General features: G+C 43.9%; 1 protein-coding gene across 1 annotated transcript in view; it reads right to left on the reverse strand.

Annotated features, from left to right (window-relative positions):
• ADAMTSL1 (ADAMTS like 1) overlaps window positions 1–21,933 on the reverse strand; it is a 404,153-nt gene that overhangs the window by 153,341 nt on the left and 228,879 nt on the right. Inside the window, 1 exon segment of the mRNA XM_027670722.1 lies at window positions 4,981–5,026. Coding sequence (XP_027526523.1) covers window positions 4,981–5,026 — 46 coding nt within the window.

The following is a 21,933-nucleotide window of genomic DNA, read 5'->3' on the forward strand; positions in this document are numbered from 1 at the left end:
TTGTTTGTTTTTTTTTGTTTTTTTTTTTGTTTTGTTTTTTTTTTTTGGGTTTTGGTTTTGTTTTGGGTTTTGGAGTTTTTTCTATTTTTCAATTGCAGAGATCCACAATTCTGCTTGCTGAGAAGATAGCAAATCCAGAAGTCCAAGCTTCTGTCATTTGTGAGATACTACAAGGACTTTTTTTGAAGTATGAAGAAATAATTTCTAGATGACACACAGAGGTTTTAAAATGCACCCAATCAGAAATAAGATGGTAGTTATTAAAATCCAGCAGTTTGAAGAACAGACTGTAGTCAAAATAAATTCTCCGAGTTTTGATGAAATTCCACTTAAAAAGTGAACTGACATTAAATAAATCACGTATTAGTAAGGAGATATGTGTAGTGCCTATAATTTTTTTTAATTATTGTTTTACCGCAAAATGCGAACTGGGAGGTTTGATTGCAAAAGACTTCACATTTGGCACTTCTAGTCACCACCGGGTAGAAAAATTAAATCCTGCTAATCATTCTTGTGCTCTGAAAAAATCTACTTGGTGATGATGCTTCTCATACACATAAGCCAATGCTTCTGAGACTTATGCACTTATATGGAAGTTAAGGTTTGACACTTTACAACAGGCTGGGATTTAGTGCGTGGAAAGAAGATAGTGTTATTTTGTGGAAAGTAAGATGAGCAATATTAGTGCTGTTGTATAGCAAATGCAGCATGAGCTGATAAAAAACAGCAATGGAAGTAGATTGTCTTAATGCAAGCCAAAAAATGGGGGATGTCATTACAGGTGGTACTTCAGCCAAGTGAAGAAAGTGAGGTATATATAAAAAGAGTTGCAGGTGGTGTTTACAAGTTTTAGTTCTGTGATTTATGGGGTCTACCATCTACAAATTTTATCCTAGGCTTAATGGAACTGCTCTAAACCTTGTTGAAAGCTCTAGTAATGTTCTGCAGCTTCACTGTCAGCCTCATGCCTCTTTTTTGGGGGGAGGTCTGATTCAGAAAGCAGTGCAGTGAAAGGAAAAATACCAGGGAAAATAAAAATGTTTTCAATCACAATAAGGAGTTTCATAATTGAGGAGAATGAAGAGAGAAGGCATGCAGACAATATATAGTCCAACAAATACCTTTCAGAGATATTTTCATGTAAATGGAGGGAAAAGAAAGAAAAACATAGCATAGGGACAGAAGGACTGAAAATGAGAAATGACAAATGAGATGACACGACAGCCTGGTACACTATCTGAAAAGAACCTGGCAACTAAGAATGCACCTAGAAGAAGGAACAAAGAGTGTGCTAGATTGGAAGAAAAAAAAGAAAAAATAAAAAGAATGAGTAAAAAATTCCTACTCAGAGTTTGGAAATATTTTTGTTTATTTTGCTTAATGTTTAGTATAATAACCCAAACAGATGCAAAAACATGTTTTCATTACATTCAGTAATTCTAAAGAAAAACTCAGTTTTCTAAAGAAAAACAAATGACTCTCTCTCTCTCTCTCCCCTGACTATATTCTAAAATGGCTGGGAACGTGCTTCAAGTAAGTATGAATAGTAAGAAGAAAAAAACAGATGAATTCAAGTCTAAATTATCTTCAGATTCTCTTGTTCCTTTTTTTACTATTTACACATTTGGCTTCATGCCCAAAATCTTTCCAGTTGCTGATCATCAACAGGCAATGCAAGTGGCAAACATACTGGCCTGGATTTGTTCATTTAAGAACTGCTCAGAAGCCTTACAGACAACAGTATCAATCTCTCTTATAGTCTATATTATGCAAAATGGTTCAGCACCCCTAGAATAATTAATATAGGTCACTGGAAAAACACGCATGTCACTCTTTCCCCTTGCCTCTCTTTATCTCATTTTTTCCCCTCTGTAATTTAATTTCAGGATGAACTGAAACCAACTGTAGCAAAATCTTGTAAATGATAGTGCCTATAAAATGTGTTCATTGCCAGATTCCAAGCAGTATTCTTCTCATTCTCCAATTTTCACATTTGAAACAGTTTGCCTTTAGTATATGTGACTACCCATCCTTTCCTGCAAGAGCACAATCATAAAAGTTAGGCATGACAGTGTTTCTGTAAGTTCACAGAAAGATAGCTTTAAAAAAAAAAAGATTTGTTATTTTATGAACAATAACATCATTCTTCAAATTATGTACAAGCTAACGGTAATGGAAACTTGTATTTCAGGACTCACTGATTTTCACAAGAATCAAAGAAATTTCACAGGAATTTTCAATGATGCACGACAGCTAGCTTCACTTGCAGGAGCAGAATAGGTGGATTTGCTCTCAATTTCCTTTTAAGCAAAGACTGTCATCTCACAGATGAAAATGTAGGTCTCGAGCCTGGAATTTCCATCCTCTGGATTTTCAGTGTCTTTGTGGATGAAATCTTAGCAGGCAAAATCTGAGTTAACAAAAATATACACAATATTGTGGGCCTTTTCTAGTGCAGAATTCCACAACAAGCCATTGTGTTAATGAATTGTTTCCAAGATGCACCTTGTGTGTATGTATCCTTGGATTTTGGAGGCAAAACAGTAAACATCATTGAAGACAAAGCGTATAATTTAATTTTTCTTTTTACTATTCTGAAAGAGACAAATAGTATTTCAGTGTCACAGCTAAACAATTCAGTAACAGAATGGATTTTAGAAGAGAGATGCAAGTCTGGGGTTCTCAAACTGCTTTGGATTTATACTGGTGCAGCACAAGGTACTTCTAAGTTCCCAGCCCCAGACACATGTGGCTGTGGACTACCGTGGCTGTGGATTACCATGGCTGTACCACAAGTTCTGATGCTGATCATGGTCTCAATGCCCTTCCAGTACCTGATATTCTGAATACTGGTGGACAGTACCCAGGATTAGGAAAGTCTATAAATGGAAGGGCTTAACATCTGAATCAAAGAAAGACAACATACTTTAAAAATAGAAAATACTGTCTTCCCAAAATCAAATGTCTGCAAAATGAATGCAGCAGCCAAGTACTTTCTTTGTGACATAAAGCTGTATTTGGAAGGCCTAGCCAAAGCACAATGCAGTCAGAATCTTGACAATAGTTTCATTTATTGCTAGTTTTGCAAGTTTACAAAAAGAAAGCAAATGAACACTCCCTTAATTCTTTTATTAAGGACAAGAGCAATATAGCACAAGTCATTCTTTAACCTCTCCCAAAAATGGTTTGAAATCATAAATGCAGTCCTGGCTTTTCATATTTCAGTGGCAAAACTGTCACTGATTTCAGCAGAGTAAAGATGAAAGTTTGAAAGTTTCATTTTTGATTATTTAGTATAAAATAATTAAGTTAGTTCTGCAGCTGTATGCCTCACTACTATGTTGGAAATTCTGGAACCAGTATTGCCAAATACAAGGTATGCAAAGGAATTGCCTGACAAAACTATACAAGGTTTTATTTTGAAAGAAAACTAGTCAGGTGTGCATTTGCAGAGCAGAACCTAAGCTAAAAATAACATTAAAAGAATACTCCTTATCTTAGAAAGTTAAACTCCATGATTCCAAAACACAGGCTGCAACCTAGTTAAAATCCCAGCCTCTCATCAAGGTGACTCAGAACAGTTAATGGCAGCACAGCAGGATGCTAGTTTGTCTCACTGTTCTGAACATACACAGGGCAGGTCAGACACAGAAAGAGACTGTCACAATGTGCATGAACACACAACCAAAACAAAACTAATGGGTTTAAATGTAGTCCAATTAGCCTTTAAAAGTATACCTTTTTTTTCTTCATGTCATATCACAGAGCTACGGCATGCAGCTTGACTAGCACAAATCAACCTTCCCATTCCCTACACAGTTGTGGTGTATCTTAAGTTCCTCAGATGAAATTTGGACTGCTAATCTGCCAGAAGACCTATCTATTAACTGCTGCAGGTGTTGTCAGGGAAGCTGAAGGTTAGACTGATGAGACATTTCAGGAACCCAAAGGATACACTCAGAACAAATTTCAGAGGACTCAGAGAGTCACAAAATATTCTGAGTTGGAAGAGACTCACAAGGATCAAAGTCCAGGTCCTAAAGAACTGACAGAAATCTTACTGCATGGGAGACTGCAACTCGATAGAAGCAGTTTCTTTCATTATGAACTGTGGTCTATTGAAAAAAAGATGAGCTAAATATGAGTGAACATATTAGTTTTTTTAACTTAAACTCTTAAACTTTTTTAAACAAAGTTCCTCCTGAAAGGCTCCTGAATATGTCCCTATCAGGCATGAGAAAGCTTGGTGCAACGTATGTTTGATTTCATTTTCCATCTTTACTGGTAAAATTGTCATTTCTCCACGTAACTTGAGACCCTTTACTATTCTTGGTACCCTATAAAACTTTCCATATGAAAATCTTTATTTCTATTTTCACCAGTGAAAACACACTTTCACTTTGTTGAGACAGAAGTTGAAGCTTCTTATTTTATTGTTTTGAAAACTTTATTGGCCACATGTAAAAAAAACCAAGCAAGAGCCTTTGAAAATGCCAAAACATTGGTACAGTCTACGTAAAACTGTTTTTCTAAGACATGCAACAGAATTACAATGCTGTGAGGGCACAGGTGAACAGAAACATACAGAATCATAGAATCACATATGTCCCACTACCTTGTCTTCAATTCTTAACAGCTTAATCCTGCAGCATAACAGACTACCCAATGTGAACCAGATGGTTATCAAAGTAATACTGGGAACGCAAGTCGTCTTGGTTCTGGCAGGAGGTTGTAAATAGCAACTCTGAAGTTCCACTGACATTTTATTTGTGATGGCTGTGACTGCAATCCCTTCCAAATAGTTTTAGCATCAGGCCATAATCTCTCTACTTTTCAAGAAACTGACTGTGGTCTGTGGTATAAAGGCAATTTAGATAACTAAAATATTCCCACTATCACTTTACCAAATTATTTGCTGTAATATGAATGTGATTGTAATATGTGATGATTTGTATCATATCAAAGCTATACTTCACTTACCACATTGCTGCATGTCCTGTACCGGATGTTTCGTCCTTCACAGGTCCTGTGTCCAAAGATTAAAAACAAACCCAAACCCATTAATAGCTGAATATAAAAAGCAAACACATAATATTTATCATGTCAGTATCTTTCCCATACATATCTCTAATCACCTACTTCCCCACCAACTCTCTTCCCCAAAGTAAAGGGCTTTCTGCCCCTATTGAGGCATGAATTCTACAACTTCCTAGTTTCCTACCTTTGGTTTAAAAATTACTTTCTAGAACATATCATCAGCTTACAAATAAGGTTGGAGGTCAGAATAAAACATGTAAGGCAACATCTGAATCACATTAATAATGTCTTGTGTCTCCCTGCAATTCATAATGATTTCACAAGGGCACAGCTCTGCACCTACCTGGGCACACACCTTAGCACTGACACAGTCTGAGCAGACAGGCTTTATCTGCCAGGGAACAACTGGGCACTGGGAGGAAGGAACTATGCCTGCAGTGGTGTGAGATTATAGAACTATCACCTCTCTCTAGACCAGGTTGCTCAGAGCCCAATTCAACCTGGCCTTGAACACTTCCACGGATGGGCATCTACAGCTTCTCCTGACAACCTGTTCCAGTGCCTCACCACCCTTACAGTAAAAAAATTTCTTCATAATATCTAATCTGGACCTACTCTCAGGTTAGTGTGACGGCACTTCTACAGAACTTGATGTAAGAGGAGAAGGAGACACAAGACTTAATTGTGAAATTCCTCCAGTAGTCATTTACACCTATGTCAATACAAAGTCAGGGCAAACCACAATTTTGTTTTTGTTTTTGTTTATGTGAATTTTGATGCAACTGTTCACTACAGTGTTTTGGAAGCTGATGTAATGTTGAATAATCTTCACTCCTTTATTTTCACACCCCTTGATATCCACATTTCTCGGACAGATTCTAGTTTTTGCACTGTACTTACGAGAAAAGTATGCTGTGGACCTGTCTTTTCCTATAAGATCTTAGGCAGGCTGTGACAGCCCTCCCCTTCCCCTGGTGCTAGCAGACATGAGGACAGGCTACACACACAGAGTAACATCATATTGCATCTCTCTTTTCTCAGTCTGTTGGTCTTATCTGTTTCTAAAATGTACAGCATTATGACCCCCTGTCATCCTCAATGCAATTTCTGTGTTTGTCCTTCTCTGAGGAAAAGTGAGTCTCTTATCCTTTTATAGCCCTTTTCCCGTAAAGGAAGCGAGGGAAGGCCATGAACACCAAATTGTTATGAACAAGGAAGACGCATCAGGACTGCATTGACTTTAAGGAGTTCACTTTTTGAAAGTATCTGGTTGGGTCTGCCAACCTCACGTCCAAATCATTCCACTGTCCAAATCATTCCGTCAGTTGAAAAGATGTGTAAAGATTTTTCCATATCCTTTTTTCACAAGCACCTTGCCTGCCATGGAGGATTGTAGAGAAGCACTGGTATGTTTTGCACTGGTATGCATCTTGGCATTGCAACTGTAAAAATCTTTCGCTCTCTCTGTTTAGAAGACTGTCTCTTACAAGCTCCTGCGTGTTGTTGAAATGGGAAATACCAGAGGAGTTACACAAACAGTTAACTTTGAGACAAGGAAAGATGTCACGGCTACACAAGCCAACTTTCCTTGCCAAATTGTGTTACAGATCTTATGAATATTCTTTCTTTGGGAGTAAAAAAAAAATAAACAATCAGGAGACAAAATACCAACTTCAGTCACTATATGCAGGAAGCTGGTGAGGATACTGATCTAGGGCCACAAAATGCCAACTTTTACCATAAATAATGTTTTTCACAATCTTGCTATTAGGCAAGCAATAATTCTGATGTAAATAATGTTATTATACTTAGCATCCGTGGTACCATGTGAACCTCATGAGGCTCAACAAGGCCAAATGCAAGATTCTGCTTCAACCAGACTGAGTGATGAATTGACCAAGAGCAGAGAAGGACTTGGGGATACTGGATTGATGAAAAATTAAATATGAGCTGACAATGTGCGCTTGCAGTCAAGAAAGTCAATTTTATCCTGGACCATATAAAGAGAAATGTGGCCACGCAGTCAAGGGAGATGATTCTCTCCCTCCACTCCGCTCTCATGGGACCCCACCTCGAGTACTGGGGTCCCCAGTACAAAACAGGCACTGACCAGATCCAGAGAAGGGTCACAAAAATAATTAGTGGGCTGGAACACTTTTCCTATAAAGAAAGACTGAGAATGTTGCGGTTGCAAATGGGTTCATAAGGCAAAAGTCCTCTTTAACTAACTTAATTTCCTTATATAACAAGGTTAGCCATCTAGTTGACCAGTAGATGTATTTTTCTGGAATTTAGCAAAGCTTTGAATACAGTTTGTCACAGTATCTTTGTGGTGCATTTTTATTTCCAATTTATTCTTTACCTTATTCTGAGCCACTGATTGTTATTTTCTAAGCAACAGCTGGCATTAAATGACACTCCCTAAACTCAGAAAAATATGACTGCCTAGTCCAATTAAAATAACAAAAACCCAATTTAAGAAAAATAAAGGAAAATAAAGAGAAAAAGTTGTCAGAGTGCTTTAAGAATACTGTTTATTTTCAGCATTTACATATTTGTCACTGCAGTATTTTTTATTTTCTTAAGAATCTTTTTAAAAATGTCTTTAGCTTTAGATTTGCACGTTACATATCTTACAGATACAGAGAAAGCAATTACAGAAAATATTGCAAATATTTTTCACTATCCAAGAAAAGAAAAAAAAAGCAAGAATTAAAAAAACCCAACCTTTCAGCCAAACAAGGGCAAGAGCTCTCTTCACAGCCCAAATGGAAAGAAATACAGTATTAAATCTCAACTGGCCTGCTCTAACACAAAGATACTACATAGAACATACTGCAAGCCCAAAAGTACTAACACCCTAAATCTGAACATGCCTGAGATTGGATTAGGATCGAAGTTTTGCACGTGGTCTTTATAAAACATATGTGCTGAACAGGAACCCAAGCTCTCCACACTTTAAGGAAGTTTGAACCTGTGTCTAAATCATGTGTGGCAGCCCACTTCCGCTGAAATGCATCCTTTCTCATGCACAATCTGGTGCTTGGGTCTTTAGAGAATCACATCTGAACTCTCTCATGGGAAGTATGGCTTAGAAAAACTCCACATCATGCAAAGGCCTGGGTGATTTAATTCTTTATAATTTAAGTCTCAGAACAGATTTATTGAAAGACTTATGAATAGACAAGGCTCTTCCAGTGAAAACAGATATATGAATAGTATATCATCCAAGTGAAGGCTTCACAAACATTTTTGTTAGGTAGGCTACTTCTCAATGGAGAGATGGATTTATGGAGACCATATCCATCACTCACCTGTAGGTACAACACTGATTATCATTCATTCTACTGATCAGTTTATCACCCAAAACACCAATATATAACACCCCTGCACCAGCTCTAGCAAGGGATTACATGCGAAAACAGCACCAAGAAAGCATTTTATATATTTTTAGATAGTTCAGTGAGGTGCAGAAGCCAGAAATTAGGACAGCCAGCACAGTGTGGCTAACTAGTTCTCTGAAGACCAGCAGCAACCACTCCACAGATCACAATGCTCATCTACATTGTGTGCAATTTGCAGCTTCTTATAATGTTGACACGTTGACTGAAGTTTAAGATTGTTCCTTGCTGCTTCTGCCACTAGGAAGAAATAGAGCTATAATCTCTCTCAAAAAAACTGGGAAAGCTTCTCCATCAAATGAAACCAGAAAAGATTCTTATAATTACAGATTTCACTAATCCCAGATTAAAGGAAACACTTCATAAAGTGGCCTAACTTGCCTTATTTAGCAGTGCCAGGATAGAGCAGACTGAATTTATATTATTGCACGATAACGGCAGTAATGTATGTTAGCATGTTGAAACAGGAGCCAGGTCTAAAAGAGTTAACTGAGATATCTTGGCCTGCTAAGAAACCTCAATACCTGTTTTGCTAGAAGAACATTTTAGGAGCACTGGTTAATATCATGTTCTGTTCTGCTCACTGGACCAAAGGCCCTATTATAGAAAGAATAGGAGTAATACACACACAGAGCAATAAATTAGGTAAACTAGATGTTTGAATAAGATCTAGAAGGCCCAGAGCCAGGATTTTGCAAGCTTGAAGAATTCAGGTCACCTAATTGAAGAGGTCAAATTGAGGAAGATGTCCATGGCGACCACCAGAGGGATGAAGGCTTGAGCAGAAGACCCCCACAGTAGAAGACTGCGCATGTCTGGAAAGACTCTGCCCAGAGACCAACCTACTTATTAATATGTATAATAAATGATGTAACCATTAATCAAAAATGTATACAATGGCTTAGTTTTGCACTTGCAAGTCGAGCAAGTTTGTCCAGCGCGAGCTGGCTTGCTCCCAACGTTGAATACACAAATACCTTGCTGCTTAAAGATAAAAAAGTCTCTGAGCAGTTTTTCGGGCCGATTTTTCGGATTCATTGTCCAGTTGACAATGAAGCAACTCAAAACCTAGAATAATTGTTCCATTGTAATTTTCACTCAGAGAGTTTAAAGGACCTTTTATCAATGTTAGGTGTGAAAAACTTCATAATCTCTGGCAATCAAAGTCCTGAGACAGATGAGTCTGTGCCTGCAGCCTGAAAAAAGGGTCACAGCCACATGCTTGGACTACAATCAGTAGTCCAAATTCAGTTATGAAGCAGCAATAGTAGACAACATTTTGGTATCAAAGCTATATAGATGAAACTTTAAATGACATTTTTTCAAATATGTAGTATTTTATGTATCCTGTTTTCTGCACTAGCCAGAATTGTTTTAATGGTTTCTGTAATGGGTTTTTTACCCTCCCTGGGAGGGAAAAGGAACTAAATAGATCACCTGATTCATATTGTGCCAATAAGGTATTCCATACCATGTTACATCAGCTCAGATACAAAAGAGACGAGAAGGAAGCAAGGCGCTCTCTTCTCTTCCAGGTAGCTGCGTGGAATGGTCGGGTCATTTCTTTGGAGGAGGAGAGTGTTCTCCTGGGGAAGTAGTCTTTATTGTTAGTTCTTCTCTGTGTGTATAGTGTTTATAGTTTTTTTCTCTCTGTATAAATATTAAACTGCCTTTCTTAGCAGGTTCGGTTTCGCAGTTTTTTTTTTCCTTTTCCCTCTTTCCTCCTCCCCCTCTCCTCTGAGGAGAGGCTGGGCACAAGCCCAGTGGATACCTGGCATTCAGTCAAGGTAAACAATAACAAACCTGGTGCTGAAACCCGGGAAGACTGCCAAGAAAGGTTGTTTATATAAATGCTGCCTTACTTATCTTTTTGGTTTTTTGCTAACTTGGGAACATACTAATATAAACATGGCCCTACACCCAGTCCTTGTATTTACACCTTTGATTTTACTAACAATTCTCATGGGCTCTGTGACCTATCTTCTAAAAGACCACCAGGGGGACAGATACAATTTTCTTTCCCTTCTTAATTTTGATATAGATGGCTTGGTAATGAAGGCGCCTGTCTTTCTTACTAATCCTTATTTAAGCTGCCTGGCAATGGTATGTCGCAGGGTATCTTGTCGTGAGGCCTTGGTCCGGTGGGGGAAGAAAGACACACAAGACACACTAGGATGGTGAGACAAGAGATGTCTGCCTGCTCAGCGCAGCAGGCAGCCTTTTATTGAGCTTGCTAACTTCACACACAACACAAACATATTCCCACAACAACACCCAGGAATTTAAGCATCTGCACATTATCAAACAGCCTTAACCTTGTACTCCCTGCAACCCAAGGCCGTGTCCATGGAAACCATCTAACCAGCTCCACTGCTCCCATGGAACACGGCCTAACTTTTGCACTACCTCAAACTTCAATTGGGGGGGCTACAACTTCACCCCACAATTCCCCCTTATGTGTAGTTGGGCAGCAAAGACTGCCCGTATCGTATCCTGCAGGGCCCTTTGCAGGAACGACACTAGACAAGGCAGCATCAGCAACACAATCACAATCACAATCTTCCAGAAGTACAAGGCCCCTCCTATTGGCTGTGCAGGGATTCCTGGCCAGACTCTAATTTCTACAAAGGAGTTCTAAGTTGCTATAACAAATTAACAACATATGTAAAATTAGTAATAACATTTAAAGGCTGATTAGGAAATAACTGAAAAGCAAGAGTTACAACTCGAAGTTCCACAAATTGAGGAGAATCCTCTTGATGAACATAACCAAAACCTCACCAGGTTCCATAAGAGTGGAAATACTTATAGTGGGAATTTGAAGAGTTCATATACCATCCAGAATAAGGACTCACTATGGTTCAACAGAATCATGTTACACATCTTTTTTTTTTTTTTTTTTTTAAATCTTGACACTTACCGAAAGTATTTTTAAGTCTGCATTTCCACACAGTTTCTCTCTCTCACACAGTCTTTTTCCCAGCATACATAGGTGGCCACCTCAGTCATCCGTCACTCACACACACATTTTAAGTATTTATTAGCTGTGTACTTCTTATCAGTCTCATTACTCGTGAGGGGAATGTACGCCACATTTGGTAACATTAAATTAGAAATCTTGTACAACTTTCCATGCAAAAGACAAGTACAACAGGAAAGGCCAGGATACCATCCTGGGAAGTTTCAAACCATTTCATAGAACAAGGACACCCTTATTTCATCACAAAAATTCCAGTTTCCACTCAGGGTACGTACACCTTTCCAAAAAGAACCAGTATTTCTAGGCAACAGAATAACTTCTGCAGGGGGCAAGACTATCCCCTTTTGTCTTTCCTTCTTCACCTTTTCCCGCTCTTTGCCCCCCCTGCGTCTCCCATGGAGAGGGAGGGAGGGAGGGGGAGGAGGGGGAATAGAGGTTGGGTTCATTCGGAGAAAAATCAAGAAGAGGAGTTAAATTGCCTTTGCTCTCCTCATGTCGCAACTTTAGCTATGTGGTTTGCAGAAAAAGAATGATACATAGGAGGAGAGGAACAGTTGCAGATGGACACGATCTGGGGAGGGAGGGAGGGGGAGAAGGTGGTGGTGTAAAACGGGAGAAGACAGACAGTCCCCCCACTGCACCGCCTAACACTGCGGCCGCCGCTGCCAGCCCACCACCCCCCCCCGGAGTCAGCGCTGCTGCAGGCACGCTGAAAGGGAGAGGAGGGCTGTCAGCAGCGCGGGGGAAACAGACCCCCCCACCATCTGCTGTGCTGGCCCACGGGGCCGTGGCCGCGCCACCCGTAGCCAGCGCCGCACAGGGCACAGCGCTGCCCAAGGTCAGCGCCGCAGGCGCCGGGCACGGAGTTGTCTCTGCACATGGAGTTGCCGCCGGTGCGTACGTGGGCACGCTGCTCGGAGCCGGGGCTGCCGCAGTGATCTCGCCGGTCCCCGGCTCTGCAGCGCGCCAACTGGGGCCATGCACGGCACCGCAACCGCACACGGAGCTGCTGCCGATGTCGCCGGCCCCGTCGCCCTCCGGCTCCGCAGCCTCTCGGCAGCACGCCGACCGCGGCCACGCACGGCGCCACGGCCGCCGCTGCCCACCGCGCCGGGGTCGGGGCCAGAGCCCGGGCTGCTCTGCCCGGAGCCGACCCCTGGGACCGCAGCTGGTATCAGTCCGCCGGCACCCAGGGCCACGGCCGGTGCCGCCGGAGCTGCGCCGTGGTTGCCGCTGCCCGCGCGGGCACAGACGGACTCGGCAGCGCCGAGTCTGGACCCGGTGCCACTTTACAAACACTTGGAGCGGGTGGACCCGGCACAGCTGCACAGCCCGGCGCCGGGAACACAGCCGCAAGCGGGCTGCGCAGTCCCGTATCACAGCTCGGACGAGAAGCAGGAAGCTTCTTAAGGTGGAAACCAGTCACAGCGTTCATAAGATGGTTTCTCGGTCCATCAGTAGCACATTCATGCCGTAGCTGTCCTTGATTATCTTGGACAAGTACTGCCGAATTGTTGGCACCGTGCCCATCCCGCTGGGGCTGCTCAGCTGCCCCCGGCCCCGCTCCACGACCTCCGATCCTGCTTTGGCTCCCTTCGGCTCCTCTCGGACCCTCTTCTTTAGCACTCTAATGTCCTCCCAGGTAAAGCAGCCTCTCTCCCATTCCGAAGACACAACAGTAACAAGCGACGAAACTTAGCTTGATCGAGTCTAACACCAAGATGCCGTAACAAAGCTTTTCAGGCGATAAAAATACGCCTTTCGTTTGCACTCATGGTCTGCCCCCATAGTGACTAGAAAAAATTCTCAGGAGCTCACCTGTGCCCTACCAGGTGCCAGAGATGCACCTGGGCTCTCCAGGCAACTTGTGCCTTCCAAGTGTGGCAGAAACACTTGCCTTCAGGTGTAGGAAAGAATTGGATCCGGATCCTGCAGCATGCCCACTGCTAAACAGCTCCTGAGTACCAAGACCTTTCTGCGTCTCGCCCCGCAGCCTGATTGCCTCCGGTCGTGATACCCCAGACGACATGGGCAATATTCAATATTCGACAGTCTTTTTCTGGTTCCTCACACGGGCCGCACCATTGTCGCAGGGTATCTTGTCGTGAGGCCTTGGTCCGGTGGGGGAAGAAAGACACACAAGACACACTAGGATGGTGGGACAAGAGATGTCTGCCTGCTCAGCGCAAGCAGGCAGCCTTTTATTGAGCTTGCTAACTTCACACACAACACAAACATATTCCCACAACAACACCCAGGAATTTAAGCATTTGCACATTATCAAACAGCCTTAACCTTGTACTCCCTGCAACCCAAGGCCGTGTCCATGGAAACCATCTAACCAGCTCCACTGCTCCCATGGAACATGGCCTAACTTTTGCACTACCTCAAACTTCAATTGGTGGGGCTACAACTTCACCCCACAATGGTACTGCTTATAACCAATGCTATGAGAATGTTATGGGGATTGGGGAATGCACTATTGTCTTTGTTGCCTTGTTGTAGGACAAAACAAACTTCGAAAGAGAATTTACTGGGATATGCCTTAAAGGGCCCGGTTCCTGGGTGGCAGGGTATGTGGATGAATTTAGGCAGGTTTTTAGGGCATTTAACACCCCCCGTTGCTTGGGACTTCACACCAGAACAAGTATTCAACCCCAACAAACTGACACTTCATTTAATGGAAGGATGCCTTGCCTACCCCGATCAAAACCAGCAACTTCTTGCCCTGTACTGGGGCCTGGCCTGTGCTTATCGAGCTGCTGTTCAATACTCTAAAAAGACTATGACTGAGACAGGGATCCAAACTATGATATCTGAAGTCATTATTGCCCCTGTAGTGAAAAAGAAGATATGAATAAGGAGATCCACAGGACCTACAGGCCTACCTTTGCGATTAGTAAGGGAGGAAGAAGGAGAAGGATCTACCCCGCCCATGTGTCCAAGAGAAGAAGAGGAGGCAGGACAAATAGCCAGTGATTCACTAGAGGAAGAAGAAGCAGTTCCATGTGTGAGAAGCAGAGAGGAAATTAGACAAGAAGGCGAAGTTACCCAGTCCCTGAGCCCATCACAACTTCAGGACTTGCGGAGAGATTACAGCTGCCAGCCTGGTGAACGAATTCTTACTTGGCTGCTCCTATGCTGGGTTATGGGGCTAGAAGTCACCTGTTGGAAGGTCACGAAGCACAGCAATTAGGATCTATTGCCAGACATCGTGAAATTGAACAGGAAATTGGAAGGGAGAGGTATATTTGCAGTCTTTGGCTCTGCCTTCTCTTCGGTGTGAGAGAAAGGTACCCGTTCAAGGAAGATCTAACGAGCTCCCCAAGAAAGTGGACTACTGCAGAGGAAGGCATTCAGTAACTGCAGGAATTGGCCATGTTGGAAATAATTTACAGTGACTCAGGTGATAATAACTCCCTAGATCCAGAGAGAGTCCCTTGCACGCTACCCATGTGGAGAAAGGTAATTCAAGGTGCCCCTGCATCGTATGTTAACTGCTTGGTAACAATATGCCATCCAAGGATGGATGAACCAATTGTGGACACAATGTGTGCCTGGATATGGAGTATAGAAGAAGGTGTGGAAGCCTCCTGACTCCCACAGGCCAGCAAGTTGGATTTCAGAGACAGTTCTGATCTCTACCACTGGCACACCCACACTGGGGAGAGGATGGAGAGGCCTTACAAGTGCCCCAAATGTGAGACCCACCGCAGAGACAGCCCAAGAGATTAGACTCGGTCTCCTTCTGCCCCACTCAGAAGGAAAGGAAACTCCAAGAGCAGGTCACGTGGTGAACTATGGTTCTTTCTGCATGACCAGGGGGAAGACACAAAGAAGTGGGATGGTGAACATACCTATAAACTTGGAGCCTAAGTATGAGAATTAAGAGGGAAGAAACCTAGTAAGAAGGTCGTTCACGTAGTTGATGCAGAGGCCCCAGAAAGAGATCAATGACCTTTGAGATGCAGAAAGACTGAGATCAATTCCTGCGATCCCGATGAGGGGACCTCTGATTGGGCAATGCAATGGTCAGACAGTGAATACTCTGACCAGGAACAACAGAGGAGCCCTGTCTTTAGCCAGGAGAAGGAAAGGAACAATAGGGTTTACTGGACTGTGTGGATTTGATGGCCTGGCACACTGGATCTGTAGAGATACAGAGCTTTAGTAGACACTGGTGCACAGTGCACTTTGATGCCATTGAGGCATAAAAGCACAGAGCCCATCTGGATTTCTGGAGTGACAGGAGGAAGTCAAGAATTATCAGTGCTAGAGGCTGAAGTAAGTTTAACGGGGGACAAATGGGAAAAGCACCCCATTGTGACTGGCCCAGAGGCTCCTTGCATTACTTCAGGAGAGGATACTTCAAAGATCCAAAGGAGTATTGATGGACTTTCGGTGCAGCCACAGTGGCTACAGAGAAATTTAGACAATTACCTACTCTGCCTGGCCTCTCAGACAATCATTCCATTGTGGGATTGCTGCAAGTCAAGGATCAGCAAGTGTTGACGGCCACTACAACAGTACATAGACGACAATACTGAACAAACTGAGATGCTGTGATCCCCATCCATAAGATGATCCGAGAGCTGGAGAGCCAAGGGGTGGTCAGCAAGACCCATTCACCCTTCAATAGCCCCATCTAGCGAGTAAGTAAATCTAATGGATGATGGAGACTGATTGTGGACTATCATGGCTTGAATGAAGTTACCCCACTGCTGAGTGCTGCTGTGCCAGACATGTTGGAGCTCCAGTACAAACTGGAGGCCAAGGCAGCGAAGTGGTACACCACCATCTGTAGAGGACCAGGAATCAGAATGTGAACGATTTCAGAAATGGAAAAAGATGTACAGCGATTGAAAGGACTTTATGATACAGACTTTACAGTTATTATGCATATACACATTGTATGTTTCCCCAGGATTCGTATCTCCCGGGCATGCCCAGGCTTGCCCACTTCCCTGCTTCCCTGCTTTCCTCTCTGATTGGTTGGAGAAGCTGCAGAGAGGAGACAGCTACCATTCGCCCTTTCCTTCCCCGGCTCCTCCCACGTTCCTCTCCTTTTGCCCTATCCCGATTTGTTCTCCTGTTTGTCTGTCTCATGCTCCACCTCATGTTCTAGCCTTTTCCCCACCTGAACTGATAAAAAATCCCATGCATGCCTCAATAAAGCATTCCATCTGCACCCCTACCTTGTCTCCGGACCCATCCATGCTGTGTCATGGCCCCATCGGACCATGGCAACCATCGATATTGCAAATGCGTTCTCCATCCCCTCAGCAGCAGAGTGCAGGCTGCAGTTTGCTTTTACATGGAGGGGCGTGCAGGACACCTGGAACTGACTGTCCCAGAGGTGGAAACACAGTCCTACCATCTGCCATGGACTGATTCAGGCTACACTAGAGCAGGGTAAGGCTCCAGAACACATACAATACATTGATGACACTACTGTATGGGGGGACACAGCAGAGGAAGTTTTTGAAAAAGGGAAGGAAATCATCCAGATTCTTCTCAAAGCCGGTTTCACCATCAAAAAGAGCAAGGTCAAGGGACCTGCCAAAGAGACTCAATTCTTAGGGATGAAATGGCAAGATGGACGTCATCAGATTCCAACAGAAGTCATCAACAAGATCACAGTGATGCTCCACTGACTAACAAAAAGGAAATACAAGCCTTCCTAGGGGCCATAGGTTTTTGGAGGATGCATATTCCTGAGTATAGCCAAATAGGGAGCCTTCTTTACTCAGTGACCCGTAAGAAGAATGACTTCCAATGGGGTCCTGAACAACAGCAAGCCTTTAAACAGATTAAGCAGGAGGTTGCACACACCGTGGCACTTGGACCAGTCAGGACAACATGAAAAATGTACTTTATTCTGCAGCCAGGGATAGTGCTCCCTCCTGGAGCCTCTGGCAAAAGGTGTCTGGTGAGACCCGAGGCCAACCACTCGGTTTCTGGAGCCAAAGCTACAGAGGATCTGAAGCCAACTACACCCCCATGAAGAAAGAAATCCTAGAGGCTTATGAAGGAATACAAGCAGCCTCAGAGGTGATTGGCACAGAAGCAGAGCTCCTCCTGGCACCCCAACTACCGGTGCTGAGCTGGATGTTCAAGGGAAAAGTGCCCTCTATGCATCATGCCACTAATGCTACATAAAGTAAGTGGATTGCTTTGATTACATAATGCGCCTGAATCAGAAACTCGAATCGCCCTGGAATCCTAGAGATCATAACAAATTGGCCTGAAGGTGGAAACTTCAGTTTGTCAGATGAGGAAGAATAAGAATAAGTGGATTGGGCTGAGGAAGCTCCACCACACAATCAGTTACCTGAAGAAGAAACATGTTATGCCCTATTCACTGACGGTTCTTGCTGTACTGTAGGGAAGAATTGGAAGTGAAAAACATTTGTCTGGAGTCCTACCCGACAAGTGGCAGAAGCTACTGAAGGAGAAGGTGAATCGAGTCAACTTGCAGAACTCAAAGCTGTTCAGTTGGCCCTGGACATTGCCAAACGAGAGAAATAGCCAAGGCTTTACCTCTACACTGACTCGTGGATGATAGCCAATGCTCTGTGGGGGTGGCTGGATCGGTGGAAGAAGATCAACTGGAAGCGTAGAGGAAAACCTATCTGGGCTGCTGATTTACAGCAAGACATTGCTGCTCAAATTGAGAAGTTGACTGTGGGAGTCCGCCATGTAGATGCCCATGTACCCAAAAATCGAGCTAATGAGGAACATCACAACAACAAACAAGCAGATTGAGCTGCACAAGTCAAGGTGTCACAGGTAGATCTGGACTGGCAGCACAAGGGAGAGTTGTTCCTAGCTCAAGGGGCCATCAGGGCAGAGATGACACCTACAGATGGGCGCGAGACTGAGGGGTGGATCTAACTATGGACACTATTTCCCAGGTCATCCACTAAACAAGCAAAAACAATGAAGCCCCTATGGTATGGTGGATGTTGGGATAAGTATAGATACAGGGAGGCTTGGCAGGTTGACCATATCACACTGCCACAGACTCGCCAAGGTAAGCGCTATGTGCTCACCATGGTGGAAGCAACCACTGGATGGTTGGAGACTTATCCAGTGCCTCATGCAACTCCCTGAAATACCATTCTGGGTCTTGAAAAACAAGTACTGTGGTGACACCGCACGCCAGAGCGAACTGAGTCAGACAATAAGACTCATTTCAAGAACAGTTTAGTTACTTCTTGGGCAAGAGAGCATGGTGTTGAGCGGGTATATCACATCCCATATTGTGCACCAGCCGCTGGAAAGGTTGAGCGGTGTCATCATCATGGCTAGGTTTCGCGAACGAAGATTTGGGAAGGGCTCTACCCACGTTTCTTGCAAGCGCGTTGGTGGCTAAAAAGGCCAATATGAGAAAGGCATGTCCGGTTGCAAAAGGCACAGCAGAAAGACTCCTTAGATGGTATATTCTGCAAGACACGATTCTTTCTGCGTTGTCTTTTCTCCTCAAGGGTGATCCTGCGTGCTTTCTCAAAAGCATCAGCAGCGTTATAAATGGTTTGTCTCCAGACCTCCCGATTTGAGGCCAGAGTAGACCAGTTATGGTGATCAATATGGCCAAGGCTGAATTGTTGCTTCAGGGAATCCTTGTATCTTTTCTTTGGGGCTACTCTCTTGCGGCAGCCAGTGGTAAGTTCACTATAAAGCAGAATCTTGGGGAGGTGGTGGTCCTTCATGCTGGAGACGTGCCCTGCCCATCGCAGTTGCATTCTCAGTAGCATGGCCTCAATACTTGTGACTGCTGCTGAATACATCGAGAACCGATGTATTGGTCACATAATCTGACCAGTGGATGTTTAGGATTGTACGGAGACAGCGCTAATGGAAGCGTTCTAGGAGACGCAGGTGGTGGCGGTAGATGACCCATGATTCAGAACCATATAAAAGAGTGGACAGCACAATGGCTCTGTAAACACTGATCTTGGTACTTTTCTTCAAGTGTTTATTTCGCCAAACTCTTTTATGAAGCTTTCTGAAAGCCTTTGCTAACCTGTTGTCTATCTCCCCATCAATCTTACCGTCCGAGGAGATGAGGCTGCCTAGGTAATTAAACTGTTGGACTGATTTGAGTTCTGATTGGCCGATGGTGATGTGGGGATGATGGAGGACTTCCTGAGGTGCAGGTTGATGGAGAACTTCAGTCTTCTTTAAGAACTGACCGAAAGAGTGTGTAACCGGCACCATGTTCTCTGAGCCTGCCTTCCTCATGAAGGCGAACTTCATTGAGAGCAGCAATGTCGATGTTGAGACGAGCCAGCTCATGGGCAATTAGGGCAGAATGTCGCTCAGGACATCCGCTATCCGCAGAATCAAGCATGGTTCTGATGTTCCAACATGCCTTTGGAGGCAGGTGCATGCCTTTGTCTTTTGATCTTTGTGCGACCGCATTGGAAGAAGATGCCCGTTGGTCTGTGGTTAACCAACCGGGTGAAGGTAGAGATGAGCTTTGTTTAGGCCACCTTTTCTAGGCCCCTCTCCGAGTGGAGCAAGCAGTGCTGTCCTTGAAAAGGCTGCTTGGTCATTCAGGGTGCTGCCCCAAGAGACTGCCATCTCTGGTCAGTCTCAAATGACCAATATCCTGAACCGCCTGCATGCAGGGTTGGGTCTGCGGCTCCCAGTGCACTTTTCACCTGCTGTTTTGACCCTCGCCCGTTGCTACAGGGTTTTTTGCATGTGGGTAAAGCCTTCAAGCCTGCGCAATGGATTTTTTTAGGTGAGATGCAGTATGCGCGGAACTGAACCCACCCTTTAATCCTAAGGTTCATCTGCCAGAGCCAAGCGAGCTTGGACGGTGGCAGCGAGGTCCTCAGGACATAGGTTTGATTAGAGTGACCTTCTCTTAGATGGATGTCCTTACAGGGCTAAGCGAGCTCCATCTGCCCGGGTTTGGGATGAGAGTTGTCCTTCTCCTAGGATGACTGCCAGAAGGCTAACGAGCTCATCCTGCCCAAGAATGTAGTGTATCTGGTCCTACGGTTTTGACCTGTCTGGCATGGGCGACCCTACCGAAGGCATGAACCATCGCCAGCATAGCTCGCAACCACATAGGGGCACACAGGCTACGTTCCTGTTAGAACGATTTGAGCAAGTCTTTCGTTTCCTACTTTACTATGACCTATTTATATACAATCATAAGGAGATACCCAGGAACAACCCTTTGTCCTGTCCACCATTTCAGGACGTAACAGAGCAAACAAATATATCCAGAACATGCCAAAGCTGGGCAGTAGCCACAGGTGAGCCAAAAACAAACAGACAAACTAACCAACCAACCGTTCTGGCCCCCGTATCCATTCAAGGCTGGGGTGCCTTTCAAGGCCCCAGCCTGGCTGGGACCCCCATCACTCTAAAGGAACCCCACTATCCAACCTGACCATATCCTTCCTCCACTGTGTTACCATGTATCTTCAGGCGCACTGCTCACCTGTGACACTTCATACAGGATTGCCCCGCTCTCCCTCCCACCAGTCAGAGAACCCTCACGGCCCGCTTGATACCCCTTCCCTCTCTTCCCCCCCCCTTCCCCTGTACCCCCCCTCCCCCCTCCCCCCCTAAACCTGGAACGGCAAACCTCTGTGTGCTCCGAAGATGCCCTCTCCTCCTCCACAGGCACGCAGCAACTGCTGGCAGGGCTGGCCATCTCTCTCCCCTCTCCCGCCGCAGCCACGCCTGGGGACCAAACCGCGCGCGTGGGGCGCGCATGGCGCGGGGGCGGACATGGCCGGCAAGCCCGGGTGCCACCACGCTGCCCAGGGAGCAGGGGGGACACCTAGTGAACATACAATAACCTGTTAATTAGAAAAGTTACTGTGTGTTTGTTAATAGCATTTTCCGATATTTTTTAACTTTGTCTTTAAAATTAATTATACAAATATGCTTTAACATATGACTGTCAATAAATGTGGGGATGGATACCATCTTTCTGCAGAAAAAATTACTGTTTTGTTTCTGTTGATATTACAGATACCTTATTCTTCAGCATCTCCTGGGAACTATGTAGTAAGTACACTGTTATGCATATGCTCATTAAAATAGATGTTACATTTTTTTTAAGCAAAGAAATCATTGTCCACATGAAGAGCCCTTGTGTATTGGTTGAGAACCGAACATCTGATCTGCAGTTGGCTGTTTTGTCTGCCATCTGTGGTGCATATGTTGATATTCATTACTGGAGTCATTATCAGTCTGCTCTAAATTGCCCTGAGTATTATGCTTTATTTCAGCATATGTTTCCATAACCAACAAAATATATTGTGTTCAATAATAAAGGACAAAAAAACCCAGCTTCTTTGGTGATACAATATTGTGCATGAATTTCTGAACTTCTTCAGCAAAAAAAGCATTTGAAAAATTAGAAGATTTTGTCTCCGCAAAGACGTATAAATGAGTCCCTATAGCTAACATTTTAGAGGATATTTTTTATTCTTACAATTATGTAGCAGTGAATCTGCCTTGTATGGGAAGCTGTGGTTTGAGTGT

This window comes from Neopelma chrysocephalum, unplaced genomic scaffold, assembly GCF_003984885.1.
Source record: "Neopelma chrysocephalum unplaced genomic scaffold, ASM398488v2 Primary Assembly neopelma1_96926, whole genome shotgun sequence".
NCBI lineage: Eukaryota > Metazoa > Chordata > Aves > Passeriformes > Pipridae > Neopelma > Neopelma chrysocephalum.